At 41.4% G+C, this 19132-nt stretch overlaps 1 protein-coding gene across 4 annotated transcripts in view; it reads left to right on the top strand.

The window, feature by feature from the left end:
• Positions 1–19132, top strand: part of ptprsa (protein tyrosine phosphatase receptor type Sa) — a 188228-nt gene that overhangs the window by 140222 nt on the left and 28874 nt on the right. For 2 of the 4 annotated variants that reach the window (XM_046050635.1, XM_046050632.1), the window contains exons 14-23: positions 3286–3879; positions 4907–5001; positions 5384–5634; positions 5910–5997; positions 6947–7159; positions 7451–7614; positions 9184–9195; positions 9410–9525; positions 14015–14062; positions 18020–18117. In XM_046050635.1, coding sequence (XP_045906591.1) covers positions 3286–3879; positions 4907–5001; positions 5384–5634; positions 5910–5997; positions 6947–7159; positions 7451–7614; positions 9184–9195; positions 9410–9525; positions 14015–14062; positions 18020–18117 — 1679 coding nt within the window. The remainder of the gene's footprint in view (positions 1–3285; positions 3880–4906; positions 5002–5383; positions 5635–5909; positions 5998–6946; positions 7160–7450; positions 7615–9183; positions 9196–9409; positions 9526–14014; positions 14063–18019; positions 18118–19132) is intronic. The other 2 variants (XM_046050633.1, XM_046050634.1) reach the window with 2 other exon arrangements.

Below are 19132 nucleotides of genomic sequence, written 5' to 3' on the forward strand. Positions count from 1 at the left end.
CTGTCGTCCCAGAAGGAAGCCTCTTCTAAAGATGATGCACAAGAAAGCCTGAAAACAGTTTGCTGAAGACAAGCAGACTAAGGACATGGATTACTGGGACCATGTCCTGTGATCTGATGAGACCAAGATAAACTTATTTAGTTCAGATGGTGTCAAGCATGTGTGGCCGCAACCATGGGAGGAGTACAAAGACAAGTGTGTCTACACTCACTACTTTACATGGTAGCAAAGTGTTATTTCTTCAGTGTTGTCACATGAAAAGATATAATCCGATATTTACAAAAATGTGAGGGGGTACTCCCTTTTGTAAGATACTGTATGTGCATAATGTAATTTGCACATAATGTGTTTGTTTGTTTGTATGTATATGTTGTTGTGGCATGCACAAGAGATGGGGGAAATAAGAAGGAAACCTGATCGCCCTTTTCTCAATCAGGCTGAGTGAGTGTCAACAGCAGGATGTTAATACTGTGGCCTGATGGGAAACGTGCCTGGAGGCCCACAAGGAGGGATTGAACCAGGGTTGGCCCTGAAATGGACGCAGAGAGATAGGGATGGGGGGATTAGGAAATGAAAGGGGGATTGGTCAGTGTGCAAGGGGAGAAGTGGAGAGATAGGGAAAGAATGAGGGGAGTGATGAACACTGAGGAGAGGTGGAAAGGGACAATCAAGGTGTCCAAGAACCCCAAAATCACTCATGTACACACACACACACTCACACTCACATTTCTGCCTCCTCATATCCCTGTTGGACCCTCTTTGCAGCAGATTGCTCCTTGTCCCCAGTCACCTTCATCATCCCTCATTCACCCTTGGTCTCTGTCTCATCACCCTGTAGCACCCCTCCACCACCCCCACCCCACACACATACCACACACTCCTCCCAACACCAATCTGCTGGCTCAATACATGTGATCCTTCTCTCAAGTGCACAATAGGCCACTGTTTTAAACTTACAAATAATGAAATAGTTTCAGGGCCACAAAGGTTTGTTGAGGTTAGAAGCGAAGCACAGAAATTCAGAATGGAATGGAAAACACACACAAACATACACAGTCGTCGCAGGATCATTATCTCTGATTCTATTTCCTTGATTAGCAGTGAGCATGAAGGCTTTTAAATGACACAAAGCTGAGCTGTACTATGTAGCTGAGGAGTATTAGGAGCATTTGTCTCACCCAACCCTCAGCGCCCCCGCCTTTCCATTACCGGCAAAGGCTCAGCTGACTAGCCACCATCCACCCATCAACCCTCCTCTAGCAATAGCCCTCAGAAAGAACACCATTAGAAAACGGAAATGAATAATATGTGCAGAGTGAGGGGACTGTGTGGAGTGGATTGCATTGTGTGTGTGCTTTTACTATGCATCCATTAAGACTTGCGTCTTGGCACAGGAATATACACTATATGTAGGCACATGTACACCAACACACACACAGACATACCCACACAATGATACTATTCCACTGAGAGGGAGTACCTTTGCCTCAGTCTAATGTTAGCCTCTCCAAATTACATTAAGTCCATACTGGCCAACAAGCCAAATCGCTCTGTGTGCAGGTAGAATGGTCATATACAGTAGGAGCTGGAGCTGCAAACCAGGGCCTGTACCATCACACACATGAACACATACATGTGCACAAATATAGACACAAGCAGATGTAGATACAACATTAGTGTACAGAAAAAATACTAAAATAGATGTTGTTTTAATTTAAATGAATTTAGTGTAATAGTTAACTGTGGATGTATAGTAAAGAAGAAGGAAAATGTATCCATAATTGTGGCTAATAATTGAGATAAAGATAATGATGAAATGTATGTTACACATTAAACTAGAGTTAATCATTTGTATTCAGCTTATTCAGCGTTTTCTAATTTATGCTGAGAAAGCTTCACTGCCAGGATCAACTAATTTGCTGCCGACCCAGTTAGCGACCCAGTTGGCAAGCTTTTTGAAAAGAAATAGCCAATATTCTCACCAATGGTCTCACATTCTCATTGAGAGGTAGGAAATCAAATTCATAATGGTAAGTAAACTGACAGTGTTTACTTGTGTATCACTTATTTTATATCATTCATCCAATCAGTCTCTTAATACAAAAATAACAAACGTATTTGCAGTTGAGTACATCACTAATAGCGTGTATGTCTGCAATTGTAACCTCACTTATATTCAGTCAGTCAGTTTTCCGTCCTGCCACGGCGTTGTATTTCTGAGAAAGAAGGTACATGGATGAGTGGGTCAAGGTAGAATCTATTTACAGAGAGATTTGGCTCAAGTGTGAAATAGCCACACTTATCTCTCACAAAGCTTTGGCGGCAACTGAGAACTGAAGGCTTCCCATAACAGCTCCTGCCTCTATCACCCTGATGGGGCCTTAAAAGGAGAGTTGAGATGGGACATGTGTCATCCGTAAGAGCAGCAAAACTGGGCCACTCTGAAGAATGGTGTCTAGACCCCAAGCGTGGATCATCCATTTTACAACAAGAGATGACTCTTACAGCTGAAAGAGGCACTGTTCTCTGGTTAAAGTTTTAGTGATGCTTTGCAGTACAGAAATTATTTTGGATGGAGCTAACATGTGTCATGAAATGGTAATGGGTACAGTGATCACTCAAGAATTTAGATGGTCTGAAGTTCACAATGCAACACAACCTGACTCCGTTTATTAGGGTGTTGTCTGATGGATGGCTGAAATTAATATTATTTCTGTAAATCTAGATTATGCAATCTGTTTATGTGTACGATAATCTCTGAATATTCTTGATTCTCATTAGTTGGCAACTTGGCAGTCCATGTCCATTGTTTTTATTGTGCCATACAGTATGGTCAGACAGTTCTGATACAGAAATGTGTTTGCCTTGCTAAATGAATGCTTCACTAGTATACTGTAGGTATCAGTAGCAACAGTGCTGGGGCTTCAGTACCTAAAGAGCATTGCACTGCTGCTTTGCTGAATTTGTGAAACGTGAACTCCTGTCAACTTCTGGTTCAAAGTTATATTTTGCCTAGTAACATACTGTAAGAAGGAACAGAAACTGTGTTTCATAATGTTTAAAACAAACAAATGATGTTTATAAAAAATGTATGATTCTAATTGAATTGCTCTTATTTGATGTTATTGCTAATTGTTGGCAAGTGGCCATGATATGAATGGGATAACTAAAGTGGTGTTTGCCTTGTGAAAAGCACTCCCTCAATTCCCTTGATAGAACTGTAATATTCCTGGTGTTCAGTTTGTAATTAACTTCTACATTTGCTTTATTCCTTTATCTGTGCAGTGCCTGGTCCGCCCTATCTGTCAGTGGCTCAGGATTCAGAGACGTCAGCTGTGGTTCGCTGGGACCCTCCAGACCTGACTAACGGCATGGACCTGCAGGGTTACCGGCTCCAGTTTGGCCGGAGAGATGTCTCTCCTTTGGCCACGCTGGAATTTGCTCCCCAAGAACGACAGTACTCTGTTGGCAACATTCACCGGGGGGCCACTTATCTCTTTAAAATCTCAGCCAAGAGCAGGGGAGGCTTTGGGGAGGAGGCTGTGGTAGAACTCAATGTGCCCGAGAATACGCCAGGGGGATACCCTCAAATTGAGGAGAGCTCCAATGTGACATGCTGCTCCGTGCAGCTGTCCTGGTCTCCACCTGTGTTGGCTGAGAGGAATGGGGTAATCACAGAGTACACTTTGGCCTATAAGGAAGCCGGTACCGGAGGAGCACCACGGGAGCTCCACTTGCCTCCCAACCGGTCCAGCTATGTGCTCAACAGCCTCAAACCAAACTCTGCATATGATGTAAAAATACGTGCACACACCAGTGTAGGTCCAGGGCCCTACAGCCCGCCTATCCAGTATCGGACGGTGGCCTTTGATCCAACAGGTAGGGCTTGCCTGTTTCTTTCCCAACCGGTTATTAGGGGGTGGAAATTGGCTAAAAAGAAGCTGCAACAACACAAAAATTTAAAATGCCCCACCCCCTCCTTCAACCACCTCCACTTCTCCTCAAGAAAGAGAAAAGCTTGATATTAAAATTGTTTGCCGTGGGATACTCACTTCACTAACCCAAATAAGGTAAAACCCAAGTCAGTAAGTTATAGTCAGTCATTTTGAAAAAGAGGAGAGCAGCCTAGAATTTCAAGGTAAGTGCTGTTTGGTCAGACACTCCTGTCAGTCATCCTTGCAACCCTTTGCCAAGCACATTCACACAGCTAATGTCATCTCACATCCCCAGTTTTCAAACAAGGTAGGACCTCAGTCAAACCCAGTCACTCCAAGAGTATTTTCTAACATGACAGGAAGCAGATGTTTGTTCTTCATTTTATTTTGGGGTTGGGGTTTGTTTTTAGATATACCTTCCTAACCCCCTTCCTTTCCTAATTCCTCCTTTCCCCTTTCCCTGTCCCTTAACGGGACAGTTTGTGGCATGGCATCCCCCAGATGCACTGCTGAGGACTATTGGCATGATGTGTTTTCAGTCTGTCTCTATGCCCTCCTGGCAGCACGTTGGCAGTGCCAACCCGACTCAGTAGAGGTTTAGGGACAGTTGGCATTGGGACCACATGGGTCAGTTGTTAATCCTCAAGTGGTCATGGGTTCAAAGACAGTAGTGAGACTGGTTGGCACTACCCACGATAGCTAGCCAGTGGGCGCACCCTTGTGCTCCACGGGTTTGTCGTCCATGAGTCTTACGTGCTGTGTGTCTTAACCAATGGCGTTGCCCTTCTCACAGCCAATCACAGCTCACCGTTACACTCTCCAACCCAGAGGAACGTTGCAGGGGAACAACAGTTTTTTTTTTTTAAACCAAAGGTTCTTATTTTGTTTCACTTTCCTTGGTCTCTATACATGATCCATTCACTGAAGATGCACTGTCTTTGTTTTTTTTCTTGCATTCGTCCGCTCAATAGACGTTCCAAAGAATTTCACTGTCAAGTGGGCCACCAAGACCACAGTGGTCCTTGCATGGAAGTTTTCTGAAAGCAGGTTTCCATACAAGTGCACGGTGAGTTTAATGCAGGGCAAAAAAATTATTTCAACTGTCAGCTGAGCTGTTAAGTTTTAATATAAAAACCATTCTGAAAATCACATTCAGAAATAGAAATAGAAATAGTTCAGAAATCTGAAATTAAAAATGTCTATCTATATTTCAATGCATCAATTCACCTCCCAATCATATTCCTTTCCAACAAATCCATTCCGTTATTCATGTAATGAAAATGCACATCCATTCTTAACCATATCCTTTGTTACATAAATACGCCTCCTTACCTATCCATCTATGTCTGTTCAACCACCTGTCTATTGAACTACCAAAATTATTATATATCCAACTATGCCTCTTACCAATTATTGATTCAACTTCTGGACCATTTATTGAACTGTAGATTGAGTACAACCGTCAGAAAATGGATGTGGATGCCAGGCAGATGAGAGTGCTCATCACTGGGCTAAGGCACAATACCACCTATGAATTCAGGGTGACATGCCAAGAAAGCATGGAGGGTGGGCCCAGACACCGTGTAGTTGCCCGGACCGCACCACTCATCCTGGTCAAGAAACCCAAGCTTGACATCTATGCTGAACCTGACAACATGCTCACCATGTCCTTCCCACCGCTCGATAACAAGGATGTCAAGTGAGTATAGCATAGTGTGCTTAAAGAAGGGTTTCTGCAGGCTCGGTCTGAATTATCTTTTAGGGTTGGGGAATTTAGGTTTGTAATTGAGATCTCAGGATGTCTGAAATGTGGTGAAATGAGAGTTTAGGTCTTAGGATTTCTGAAATGCTGATGATTATAGGACCCAATTTTCCGTTAAACATGGGTTGAATGTTTTTACCTAAAATGCTGTATAATGTCAATAAAGAGTCACTATGATTTTTTGATATTTTACTATGGTGCTGTGTTTCCAGGAACTTCTATGTTGTTGTGGTGCCACTCAAGAGGACCTCAGGAACTGTCAAAAACCTGAAGAACCCTGATGAGATGGACATGGAAGAGGTAGGATATTTTGAAAGCAAAAGATGTGGGGCTATTCTGGCTCTAGAAATTATCAGCTCAGTTGGGTGCACTGGGTCAACGATAACTAAGCATATTTAATAGGAAGAGGCAACTTCAAAACTTCCATAACAACTCTCTTAACTGGCAAAACTGTGTTTTTAGGGAGGCATTCCAGAGACACGTTTGTGTTATTAACAGTTGCATGTGCTAGGCAAATTGTATAGTACACACCATGTACCAGACATGGGCGCACACAACACAGCCATAAATACATCTCAGCTATGCTAATTGATCCCCCCCAAGCATGCAGAGAGAATTACACAGTCTTCTCCCACTCTTCCCATAGCTCGGGGTCACCTTGAGTGCCTGATCAGCAGCAACCCTCGCTATTGGATTTGGGATTACACACATTCCCTCTGCTTAGTGCCTGCCTCTGTCTGTTGTTTGAAATGAATAAAAGGGGTTGGATGTTGGTGGTGGAAGCCTGGTTACATGGAACATTTCCAGACAGTTAGCAGTGTTTTGAATCCAAGGGTGCAGTTACACCTACAGTTTGTTCATTCGGTCTCAGTCAGTTCACTGAAAGGGATCTTGTTCTTAAATCCAGAAGCAACTTATCTACTGGGACGAAAAATGATAACCTCTTATCCTGCCAAGTTACAAATATTAATCATTGGTGTTGGGGTGGTCCTATAATGTTATTGACCATACCATATAGATATATTGTCATACTTCTTGAAATTTAAGAGTTTGACTTACTGATGCAAATCATGCAGATCATAAACAAATTGTTGAGAGCATCAGAAAACATTATTAGTGAACTTATTTTTGATATTTGTAAAATATCTGTCATTTCATTTAGCACTGATGTTGTACAAACTGTTAAATCAAAAGATACAAAAAGGAAAACAAGCTAAAAGTAAACAAAATACCCTCTTACGTCAATCAGCTGTTGCGAGAGGTGACCCCAAAGCGTCGTTCACGCCGTCAGCTGGCTCAGCTGGACCAGAGGAAGCCCTACGTCACAGCCTGCTTCAGGCAGCTGCCCTCCAGCTTCACGGTGGGATCTGACCACCGCCACAGCAGCTGTGAGAACAAGCCTCTTGAACCTGGCCAGGAGTATGTCTTCTTCCTGCTGGCTGAACTCAACGCCACTGCTGGGGTGAGTTACTAGTTCAGCTCAGTTCATCACAGAACAGTTGATTTACTTTTAGTGAATTTCCTTTTGTCAGAGTAGATTTAATAATCCGGTTCTGTTCATTTAATATTTGTTCACTTCAGTTTTGTTCACGTGAATCTAATACATAAGGTCTGCTTAATATTGTTCTGCTTAATTCAGTTAACTCAGCATTTACATTATTGTACAGTTTGTGTTTGTTAGTTTGGGGACCATTGTGTAACCTGGATTGTGTTTCATGTTCTATGTTAACGTCTACCTGATTTTTTTGTTCAGAAAATGTTTGCTACCAGCCCTTATACCGACACAGTGATGACTCCTGAGCTGGTGGTGGACCCTCTTCCAGTAGAGACTGGTGACGGACTCATATGGGTGGTGGGCCCAGTCCTAGCTGTGGTCTTCATCATCTGCATCGTCATTGCCATTCTTCTGTATAAAAAGTGAGTTGTTTTTTTTGTGGACAATGCAGTTGGACCTGCATTTGGACTTATAATACTTTAGAATAACATTGTTCAACCTCAAGTGAAAGAAAATAAGATTTGGGTTTAGGGTTAGTACACAAGACATTAGATAATTTGTACTGAGTGGCTTTGCTTAATTGCTTTGCGCACGCACACACACACACACACACACACACACAAGCAGTATTGTAAGTAGTAAGTAAGTATTGTAGTAATTGTGATCCGTGTTTTTACTGAATAATGGCAAATATGCAGGGAATCTCAGGGTTCTATCTTATCCAGCAACACACAATGAAAATTTTCTTGTCATTTGATGTTGAAACAGTTATTTGCAGTGTTTTGGAATTGGGCTATTGGGACAAAATTGCATGTTAGGGAGCATGTTTAAAGTGGGGGCTATTTTCTTATTCACAGCAGCATGATATTCAAAGACCCAACAACATTGTTGCATGTAAATATGGAAGAGCTTTTCTGTGAAAAAAGATGGTTGTGGGAAGTGAGGGGATTGGAGAAAGAAGGAGGAGATTCTTTGAGATGGTGCTCAATAACTGGACCTAGAATGGTACAATCTACCAACCAAGAGATGTCACAGATTTGTATTTAAAGATTCTGGAAAGAATACTCCACAAGGATGGTATTCCAATGTTACCCAAGTTACTTACTAGTAGTTTTAACCCATTTCAGTGTAAAATTTAGTGTATTTATTGTATTTTATTTATTTAATTCTAGTGGTGGACATCAAACTATTCTTTTATGCTTAATGAACCTTACAAGAGGCATAACAAGTCTAAATGAATTTCCTATTCCTCAGCATCCTGGGGCATTGGAACATGTGTATACATTCAATATTTCCCCCTTGTTTTACAGTTAGTTGTAGCTTTTAGTCTCAATGAAGTCCCAGCTGAACAGTGGTGTAAGAGGTCGCCCTACATACCAGGGAAGCTCCCTGAATTATTTTAAGGAGGCCAGGGCTGGTGTGAGCAGCACAAGTATAGCTTGCTACTGTCAGATGATCCCTGAGTGTCTGACCTTGCCTTACCTCAGTCTTGGTGGTTAGGGAGAGTAACATCTCTCCTTGGATCTCTCTCTTTTTTTCTCTCTTCTCTTTCTCTCCCCCTCACTCTCCCATCTCCCCATCCATCTCTCCCTGGTGAATAGTGTTTCCCAAGTCTGCCCTTGGCCCTGACATTCCCTTTCCCTATCTGTATCTGCACCCTCGTGCACACACATTAGCACACACACGTTCATAAACACTCAGACACAGGCTCACAAATGTACGCACTTACTTGTGCATTTCATTAAATACTCACTTGTTCTCACACACTGATACATGTGCACACATGCACACGCATGCACACACCTCCTCCTAATGCTGATGAGCTTTATCTCGCGTTTTGCGAGCCCAGCAGCGACCCCTGTGAATTTTAAACTGCTCTCTATTGATTTATCTCTCTTCTTGCCTCTCCCCTCTCCCTTTCTCCTTGTGTGTTGTGTTTTCACCATCTTTATATATATTTATTTGACTCCTATTGCTTTCTCTGGAAACAGCAAACCTGACAGGTAAGGTTTAGCCGTACTTTATTGCATTTTACAGGGGAAGACAAAATAGCCTGCCTCAGCAAAAAAAGATGCCTTCAATTAGTGAAGGTGAAGGAGAATTTTGCGTCCATGATACGCATTCCCAGCTTCCCAGTGCTTGCTCATTAAAAGTTATTCTGTTGTTTTTGTTTTGCGTCTTCCCCTCTTTGTACTCTTCGTTTGTCTTAATCTCCAGCCGCAAAAGAAAAGAGTCTGAGCCACGCACAAAATGTCTGCTGAACAACGCAGACATTACGCCCCACCACCCTACAGACCCTGTGGAGATGAGACGCATCAACTTCCAAACTCCAGGTACAGGAAGGACACACAACACGTACACTGAGGGACAATAACATTTGCGTAAAATTGAACAACATATTAGGTCAACCGTATATACCGTATATACAATTCTATTTGACCATATTTGTCCACATTGGCCTTTCAGTAAAAAACTGATTTCCATTTTCACTAACAAAACACATCACTAAGACATGAAGAAGAAAGTTTACTCATCCAGCTTGAGGTGTGACAGACTGTAGACCTTGCAAAGAGACCTGCCTCATCTCAGCACAGGGGTATATTACAGCTTGGTTGTTATCTAATTTTTCATATTAATATAGGTTAATATAACCTATAAATATATAAAAAATATAAAATATACTGACTAGATGTCATTCCCTTTGTTAGACAAAATGCTATTTCAGAAGCTTTTTACACTGCAATGAACAAACATTTGATGAACTTCAAAATCCTTTTTGCTGGAACCTACTGAAATGGAAAGCATATTTAAAATCAAGATAAAAATTTCATTAGCAGCAGCTCCCATCCAAAAACACTGTTATTGGCTGTCAGAAGTTCATGTTGGACAACCAATATACTATATTACACTGGTCAAATAAATACAGACACCTGCAGAAGACCCTCCTCCGGTTTGTTTGTCATGTGTAGTGACAGCAGATTTGTAACATTGGCACACACATTCACACAGCCTACACAGAGAAGAACTATTCGAAAGTGACGCAACGTAAAGTTAAATTTATGCTGCAGCATGAATGATTTCCATGAAGTGCTCCCACATCATTTCCTATTGACTTTATGTGCGTTCATAACTACCTGCAAGCCATATGTATGTGTTTGCCATGTCCCCATGTAACAATTAGCCATTTATGAATAATAAATAATAGAAAAAATAGAATAGAAAAATATATCTGTTGTTGGACTTAATGTTTCTATGCTGGAAACAAATCCTTTTTTGAAGTTCTCCTGGGCTTTTACCCGTTTCCTCTTTTGTCTCACTTTCTGTCTGGTGTTCATCTGAGCTAAAGCCGGGTGTTAACAACAGAGCACATTCGATCCCACACTCGTTCCCTAAGGCTTCTCAATCTTCCTCCCGCCTCCTTTTCAGACCCTCAGTCTTTCTGTTATTTACACTCCTGCGATTTAGGCTACGATGGCATCTACAGTATGTTATCAATGGTCTGAATTATAGGGGAAGAAGTTTGCTTTTTATGTGTTTGGTGTATTTAGTTCAGTTAAGTTTCCACTGCTTAATTACAAGCTATGATTTGTACTTTAAAAAAAGTGACATGGATATACGAATTTGTTGACCAGTTTTTGAAATCTTTCATCCTTCCAGCTTAGAGGTTTTGGTGAAAGAATGTTAAAACAAATCTGTTTTCAATCTCAGAAGTTAGCATCATGGATTATTGTGAGTTTCCTGCTAGATGGTTTAATTTTATTCTCTCTTCAAGCTTTATTTGACAGAGGACTGAGACCTGCATTTTGAGGAACTTGATGAGGCACTGTGTTTCAAATGCATTGTTCTCACCTGCCCAAGCAAATGGCAGAAAAGGAGTAAATCCCTTAGAGGCGCAATAAACACATTCACCTTTTTTTTCCCGTCAGCTCCCTCGTTTCTTTTCCTTGTTTTTGCCTCTCGCCTTTGTCTCCTAGCCTAGTTGTCTCCCAGCCCTCCATCTGTCATCCACAGCCAGTCTGTCCTCCATCAAAAGCTCGGATTTCAAAATGGAGCATTTCTCTTCAGCTTCTTTGGGAGCCCAGTTATGTTGCCTGCGCTTGTATCATTTTTTTTTTTAACTGCCTTCTTTACATCAGAAAAGGAAGATACAAGGATGAAAGGAGATGCACAAACCCACGTACACACAGAAATGACTGTCATCATCTTTATCTTGTTTGTTATTCAGAACTCAATCAGCAGTTTTCTAATGACATGGTTATAATAGCCATTCCTGCTATTTGTCTCTCTGGCTTCCAGCGTTGTCCACTGTTCCCTCAACTGTCCTCCTCCCTTCCTTAAAAAAAGAAACTGTTACAGTCTCTTGGTCTCTTTTACATAACATTCACCAATACATGCTGAGACCTCTCTTTATATATATGACAAGCATTCTCATTCGTCAGCCCTGCTGTTGTTCTGAAGAATTGGGAGATATCGTTATCTCCGCACCCGGGGAATTAATTTGAATGGACATTTTAGCCCAATTAAGTGGGCCGGTGAGCATTTGTGAACATCCCCATCAGCTATTAGCAACCATTGTTCAAATGAGCATACTCCCAAGCCTCTCCAATCCAGCAGAGCATATGCCACATCAGCAATGTCTGCTCAGTGACCCCTAGTGCTGGGGAACAAAAAATATGTTTTTGATTAGGTGTCCTATAAGCTAAGCTTAACTAATATTAGGGTGTGTGTGTGTGTGTGTGTGTGCGCGCGTGCCTGTGCATTTGTACTTTAAAGCCTATAGGTCATGTGACAGCCTCATAGTGACATCCCATAACTCCTTGGGGCGCAGAGTGGCTCGTTTTGTCATTATCTTCATTGGTGCCTAGGGTTTAATTGGCAAATGGGGCCAAAGTAATGAAGCAGCACCAATCAGTGGATATCTACTGTCTATGTCCAACCAAGCCCCCCCTTTGCTAATTTTTTTCTGTATCTCTTTTTTCCCTTTTCTGTCTGTTCCACATTCCACTCTTTAAACTATAACAGTTGGTGATCACCATGAGGATTACCCCTCGCTATATATACATCTATACAGTATATATCTCATCTCAAAACCCTATCTTCACATCATCAGTTTGACATTCCCTACTGTGCTACGTAATATGAATTCACATCATTACAAAAAAATATCCTTCTGCAAATTAAAAAACAGGTGAATTGAGTTTCACTCTGGTTTTACTCTATAACAAGATAGCATCGCATATGGAACTTCACACCCCCATAATTCTGTCAGAAGAAGTGACACATTTGAGCATGTAAAAATCAAGAACTTTTCTTGCAGACAGCATCACACGCTTACAAAACCCGCCAACAACCTACCTTGTTTCTCAGGATTACAGCAACAACTGCAACAGGCGTGCCCTCCTCCTCACAAACAGTTCAATTGAACCGCACTGCACACACACACACACACACACACACACACACATAAACATAATCAGACATGCCTGTACCTCCCTCCTGCTGTGATGAATGACATTTGGAGACAGTGGATCAGAGCACCCCCTGCTAGGTTTAATTAGTCATTGTCACAAATCAATTAGGGATAGGGTGATGTTTGATGTCTTCATGTCTCTGCACTCATTTGGCGCCACTGGCCGCATGTCTTAGTGAGACAGCAGGACAGTGACGCCAAATGGGTACAAGGTAAACCCAGCAAAACTCCGTTTTACTTGAGCTTAGCACTATTTTTAGGCTATGGTACATCCTAGTCCTGTTAGTCAAATCTGCCATTTGTAAGTAAAAAAATGATAATATGGCTCACTATATCAAAGAAGATGCATTTTATGTTTTTGGGGCCAGACTTTTTGCAAGAAGAACAGCAAGTTTAGATAAACAAACGTATTTTTTCACTTTGCCCACAAGTCAGTTTCTTGCATTTCATTTCTCACTTGCTCTGGAACAAATTGTCTGTTTTCAATGGATCAAAGTTGCCATCTTTGGGTGATGTGATCCTTTCTCATCACGGAGCAACCCTGTTGATCTGATTTTAGCTTTCAGCCCTGGCAAAATGTTTTTCCCTTCACTTGATGGGCAGGTTGGCAGCATCCCATTAAACTGCCTCTCTTAGCCACATGTCCGGTTAATGCTGTCACAGATGGCTCCTTTCTGCTTGAACAGTTGAGGAGACCTGAATCTACCTGGACATAGCTTCACTGGCTGCATCCTGACAGGACTTCTTCTCTGGAGCAGATAAGACTTTGAACCATCACCACACTCCTCAGAGCTGTGGCTCTACAGGTGTCAGTCAAGAATGCGGACACTTTTCCACACTTTTCACTCCCAGTGCCTCAGTACCAAGCTGCGGACAAAGGGTACCTTCAGAGTTAGTTTCCAACAGGAAACATAAGCTTTTTTGTCCCTTCTCTGTCTATTTCTCATTCCTGTCATTCCAACTGATGTTTATGAAAGCTTAGAGAAAGCAAATTAATGTTCTTATCACTGATGTCTATGACCGTTGAAATAAGGCTTGGCCGAAGGGCTTTTTCTGTAGGGCTAACTAGTCTGCTCCTGAGGAGGACTGTAGCTGATCTGATCTGATCACGTTTGCCCTACTTTTTCATGTGTGGCAGTCTGGCCTCAAATCTGCCATTCAGGCCATCCCGAGAATGGCCAAAGTGTGCTGATGGTAAACTGTTGGTAAATGCAAATGTACTATTGCCTTTGTATTTTATTTCTTAGCCTTTTATCATTTTGCACATTTTTATGTTTTCTTTTTACATAGCCTTTTCTGTTGCATTGCAGCCTTTTGAAATCATTTTCCCTTATGTTTGCTGTTCTTTACAGATTCTGGTCTAAGCAGTCCTCAGAGTGAAGCAGATTTTGTCTATGAAAGTTAGTCTCTATGCTTTTGGCATTTGCGTACCAGCTTTCTTTATCTTTTTTTTCGAGCACTGCTTGCCTCCATTTACAAATACATAATTTGCATTTGTTTGTTTTTTCATAATATGCAGCAAAATTTCAGCGCTGATTAATTTGATGTTGATTTCTATTGGTAAACTGGGCTGTTTTTTTTTCTTTAATTGGATGTCAGTCACAATATTCACTTGGGCTGTTGGCTGTGCATTAATCCACCATGCATAAATAACCTATGCGATCACTTCTGCTGATGTAGAGATGGTTGACAGTTTTTTGTTTTTACAGGAGTACAATCTCTGTTATCCCTTTTCTCTTCCTCCCCTTCTTCACCTCCTTGTTGTTGTTCTCTCCCTTCTGCTTCCTCCTCCTCCTTCACCACCACTGCTCCATTTCCATTCTGTAGTAGCAGGGTCTTTTCTGTGCTCAGAGATAACAAGCAGGATTAATTAAAGTGGTGGCAAACAATGGCTCGACATTTGATCACCCCCTCTCCCTGCTCACTGCAAAAGGATCATCCGAGAGAAAACGCAGAGTTTCTGGTTCTCCTCTTTCCCCCTTTCCCCGCCTTTAATCTCTTTTCTTACACACAGACAGACTTCTTCCTTTTTATATGGAAATATGCAATATCATAAATAGGCTTTTGGAAAGAGACTGCTTTGGCTTATCAAAAGTAATCGGTATATTTCTCAGACGCATCGACTGCGGATCGAGAGATTGGAAATGTATAATTAGACACTCGTTTGTTTTTCTGTGTTCATTGATCATGCTGTTGATTATGGTGAAAAAATGGGAGAGTCTACATGGATAGGAAAGTGCCGTGGGTTGTGTTGAATAGAAGGAAGGGAGCTTTTGAGTAGGGGTAGGGAATAACAACAATTTGTCCTTGAGTGACGTTGCTCGAGCATGGGTCACGGCAAAGCCTAGTGTTGAAAGTAAGTCTTTTCTTGTATAAACACTGCAATGTGCTAGGCAGTGTGTAAGTGACTAAATGAAAAAGAGAAAAAATCAGGAACGATTGACTCATTTGTCTTGCGGACAAAACAAATGGGGGAGGCTGGAAAAGTACATTGAGAGAGAGAAATAGATGCACAAATTGATTGGTTTAGCTGTGAGGTTCATCTATGTAAACATGATGACATATAGCAAGTGGTTATGTTGGCAAAGAGGGATAGCGCTAAAAACAATGGATTTAAGCCTCTTGCAGTTTTAAGTATTCAAATGGTTTTAGTGCTAGTGTCCCAACGCATTCTACTGAAGGTTGAGGGAAGAAACAAATACTGATATGTATAACATGAGCCTATTTCACAAGCAGAGCATCATGCTTTATTTGGATGTATATCTAAACATGTTGGCCTGATATATATCTCTAAGTGTAGAAGGCACTTATACAAACTGAAAGGAATTGATGGTGTTTGAGTGTGTCAGTAGCATATGCGCACTCACCAATACACATAGAGACACACACAGAGTAAACTACACTACCACACACAAACATTCTTTGATCTCCCCTCAAACAACCCACTCTTGTTCTCTCAAGGAGAAGTGAGGGCCCCTCATTTGCATACGCATTCACTTATTTCGCTCATAGCTTCCGATACCTTTTCCCTTTGAATTTGAGGCAAGTAAAGTGAGAACCACATTCAATTTGCAATATTTCCTCTTTTTCTTGATGCTCATCTCAGTGAATTCCCGCACCAGAAGTGATTAATAACTGTCTCAATCTCAAGTGGAGTCATAGCCATCTGCATGCTCTGCCAGCTCATTGAGAAACTCATAAACAAATGGCGTCCTCCAAATACATGATTAGAATTTCAGTTCTCATATTATCTTACAAGGTTTTGTTTAAAACTTTGATTGAAAGACATAGGTTTTAAAAAAAATAGAAATACTATTAATTCTGTAAACATAATTTAAATGATCCATTAAGAAGGACATGGGTGTTTGTGAAACTAAACTCTTGTCAAGTAGGTTGTTAATGCAGTGTGTCCATTCATTTTCCGGGGGATGTCACGGAATCCAGTGTCATCTCCATTTGTCTCATATATGCATTGTAATCTTTGTTAATCTTCATGTAATTGACACTGCTGCATTGTTCTCTCAGTGTAAAATAAATTACCATTACTAATGAAGACTGTCATCACAAAGAGATGGACCCCCTCTCTTAAGCGCAACAAAAGCAGACAAAACATCAGTGACCCCCTTGACATTGGAGGGATGTTAAGCATTGTGAGAAAAAGAAAATTAAGGATGGTTAATGTGATTATGCCAATTTGCACGGCCAATTAAGCCTCTGTAACATTTTTGTGAAGAGATTTCAACGTTTTGTTGACTTTTGACCCCGTCACTCGGCAGGAAAACTCAGCACTAAAAATATGAAAGCATTGCCAGTCCACATGCAGGGAGAGAGCCACAATCTATGGCTGCTCCATATTCCATTACATGGCCTCAGCATTATGCTCCTAAATGGATTAGTGACTAGAGTGCACAGCAGGGCTGATAATATTGTAGCAGCAGCAACACAATGTTCAGTGGATATTGGAGCGAGCCCAAAAAAAAAAAGAAAAGAGAGTCAGAATTTTCCCACCCAAATGAAAAGCTAGTTCTTTCTGGGAATTCTTTTGGATACATAGCGGAAGGATTTGGGAGGTGAATGTAATGTAATGAGAATGTAACTGAGAACGCTTTTTTTGTGACTTTGGAAGGTAAGGGGTGTTTATCTTAGAGCCAGTTTTCACTGGGTTGAGGAAACCAGCAGATGGAGGAAAGTGTAGAAACGGCAGCTCGCTTGCTTTGCACTGGCTGGCTGGAATGGAGCACCTCACTGTGTCACTCAGCATCACTCACACTCCTTATTCCCCTCCCCTGACACCCCACCCCACCCCACCCCTCCTCCCATGAGCCCCCAGGTCAGGGCTCCATGCTAGAATAGGCTCCTTTTGTTATAAAGGCAACAGTCAAAATTGTCACCATGATAACAGCACAGCACAACAAGAGCATTATAGATTAAGGATACAGTAGAAGCTGGCCTGTGGGATGTATTGGTTCTGATCCAAATCAAAAGACTGTTTCATAGCTTCTCTCTCATCTTTTTTTTTTGATTGAGGATGGTCCTGAAAGTAATAACGTTTAAATGTTGAAAATAATAAAAAATAATAGCATGCATGTATAGGTAATGAAATAATCATTTTTGGTCTGCTTCAAGTAAAACCATCCTCTTTGAAATATTTCTTTTCAAAGTAGTTGTTTTTTTCCCCACCAACTAGTGATCCATTACTTATATATATATATACTCTCCTCTCTTTTTTTGTTGATAGCAGCTATGGTGAAAGCAAATATTACTTTTCATTATCTTCAATGAGGAGTACGAGGGTTTTTTGTCAACATTAACATTCCATTGATTCCAAGAACAAAAAGGGCTGTCGTGTGTCTTGTCTGTGACTTCACCATCAAAGCCATTTACACTTTTCATCTTGTGTAATTTTTAAGTAATTTCCCAAGCTATCAGTGCCCTTTAAAATGTTTAAAACATAATTGGTCTGGGTTTTTCTCTGGCAACATTGGTCCTATTGGTCCATCTGTCCATATTAGGAATTAATACAATTTGGTCTGTGGGTAAATGCTACCAGCTTCTTTGGCAAGTAATCCATCAGCCCGGCGCCACAAATCCAGCTGTTTTTGAGCTCTGGCCTGGTCCAATCAAGTGCCTATAACATCACCAGTCGATACATTTTTGCTGTGTGACATTCACCGTGTTCTGCACAAGCTTCCTCACCACTAAATCCCAACTTCCATTGTTATGTAACCAACAAATTACCACCCATAAATGGTGTGTTGTGAGATTTTAAAGTTTTGAACTTGTGTCGTATCTACTGTACTAATAAACTTTCTCTCTTCCCCTGTGTGGAATTTCTCTCTCAATCTTTTGGTGAACAGGTATGATGAATCATCCTCCCATCCCTATTTCAGAGCTGGCCGAACACACAGAGCTTCTCAAGGCCAACGACAACCTCAAGCTCTCCCAGGAATATGAGGTGAGTGGGCCAAAGGTCGAAGTTTTTCCGAGTATTGATTTCCGTCTGATTGTGTTTTCATTGGAAGGGGAAACAAGAGTCCCTTCTTTCCCCCAGGGAAATGGCTGTTTCTCTTCTTTTAAGTCTTTTTTCCGCTGCTTGACAATGCTGTAGCTGGTGGTTGTGCTTGAGCAATTATGAAATAAAAAGTTGTTTTCTGCCCCTTTTTTGCCTCAGATATATTTGCTGCCTCAACATGGCAAAGCAAGACAGTTGTCATTTACAATTACATAAAATGTCCCTTGGCACCTTGTTGCAACTCCGGAACCCCCGTATGCAATTTAAATAAAAGAATCATTCTTCTGTAAGGCATCCAGTCCTACATCAGGAAACATGGGTAAAAGAAGCTAAATATTTCTGCTGCAAAATAAAACATGCCTTTTCGTGACATTCAGAATGTGGTTGTTTACTTACACAAAACTGAAAAAAAATGAAAATGAAATGGTTTCTTTACCTGTACCTAAACTGATGACAAGAAATTAACTTAGCTTGATGTTCTTTCTTCCAAAATAAATATATAGTCTGGTGCACACCAAACTCCACTAATGTGTTTTCAGGGAAAAGCACACTGGCAGTCAGGCTTTTACATTGTGTGTGTGTGTGTGTGTGTGTGTGTGTGTGTGTGTGTGTGTGTGTGTGTGTGTGTGTGTGTGTGTGAGCACACGCGCGCTCACGCTTATGTGTGTGTAGAGGTGGTAACTGAGCTGTCTGAGCTCTGAGACTTTGGTGGTTATAAATGACACCAGAGTTGATTAGAAATCGGGAGTGCTGAATCAGCTCTCGTTTGCATACAAGCAATCCCCTCCTTGCCATCCCTAAATCACTGTGCCTGTCGCCTCGTTGCACGCCAGGCTTACGTAGGAAGCAGGTACACCAGCATAGATTGCTGTCATCATGCCTGCCGGTGAATGTTGGTGGATAATGACTTCTCATTGCGATCCAGTATTTCTTTGGTATCTATTATTCATACATCCAC

Source organism: Micropterus dolomieu, linkage group LG05 (genome assembly GCF_021292245.1).
Source record: "Micropterus dolomieu isolate WLL.071019.BEF.003 ecotype Adirondacks linkage group LG05, ASM2129224v1, whole genome shotgun sequence".
NCBI classification, from domain to species: Eukaryota; Metazoa; Chordata; class Actinopteri; order Centrarchiformes; family Centrarchidae; genus Micropterus; species Micropterus dolomieu.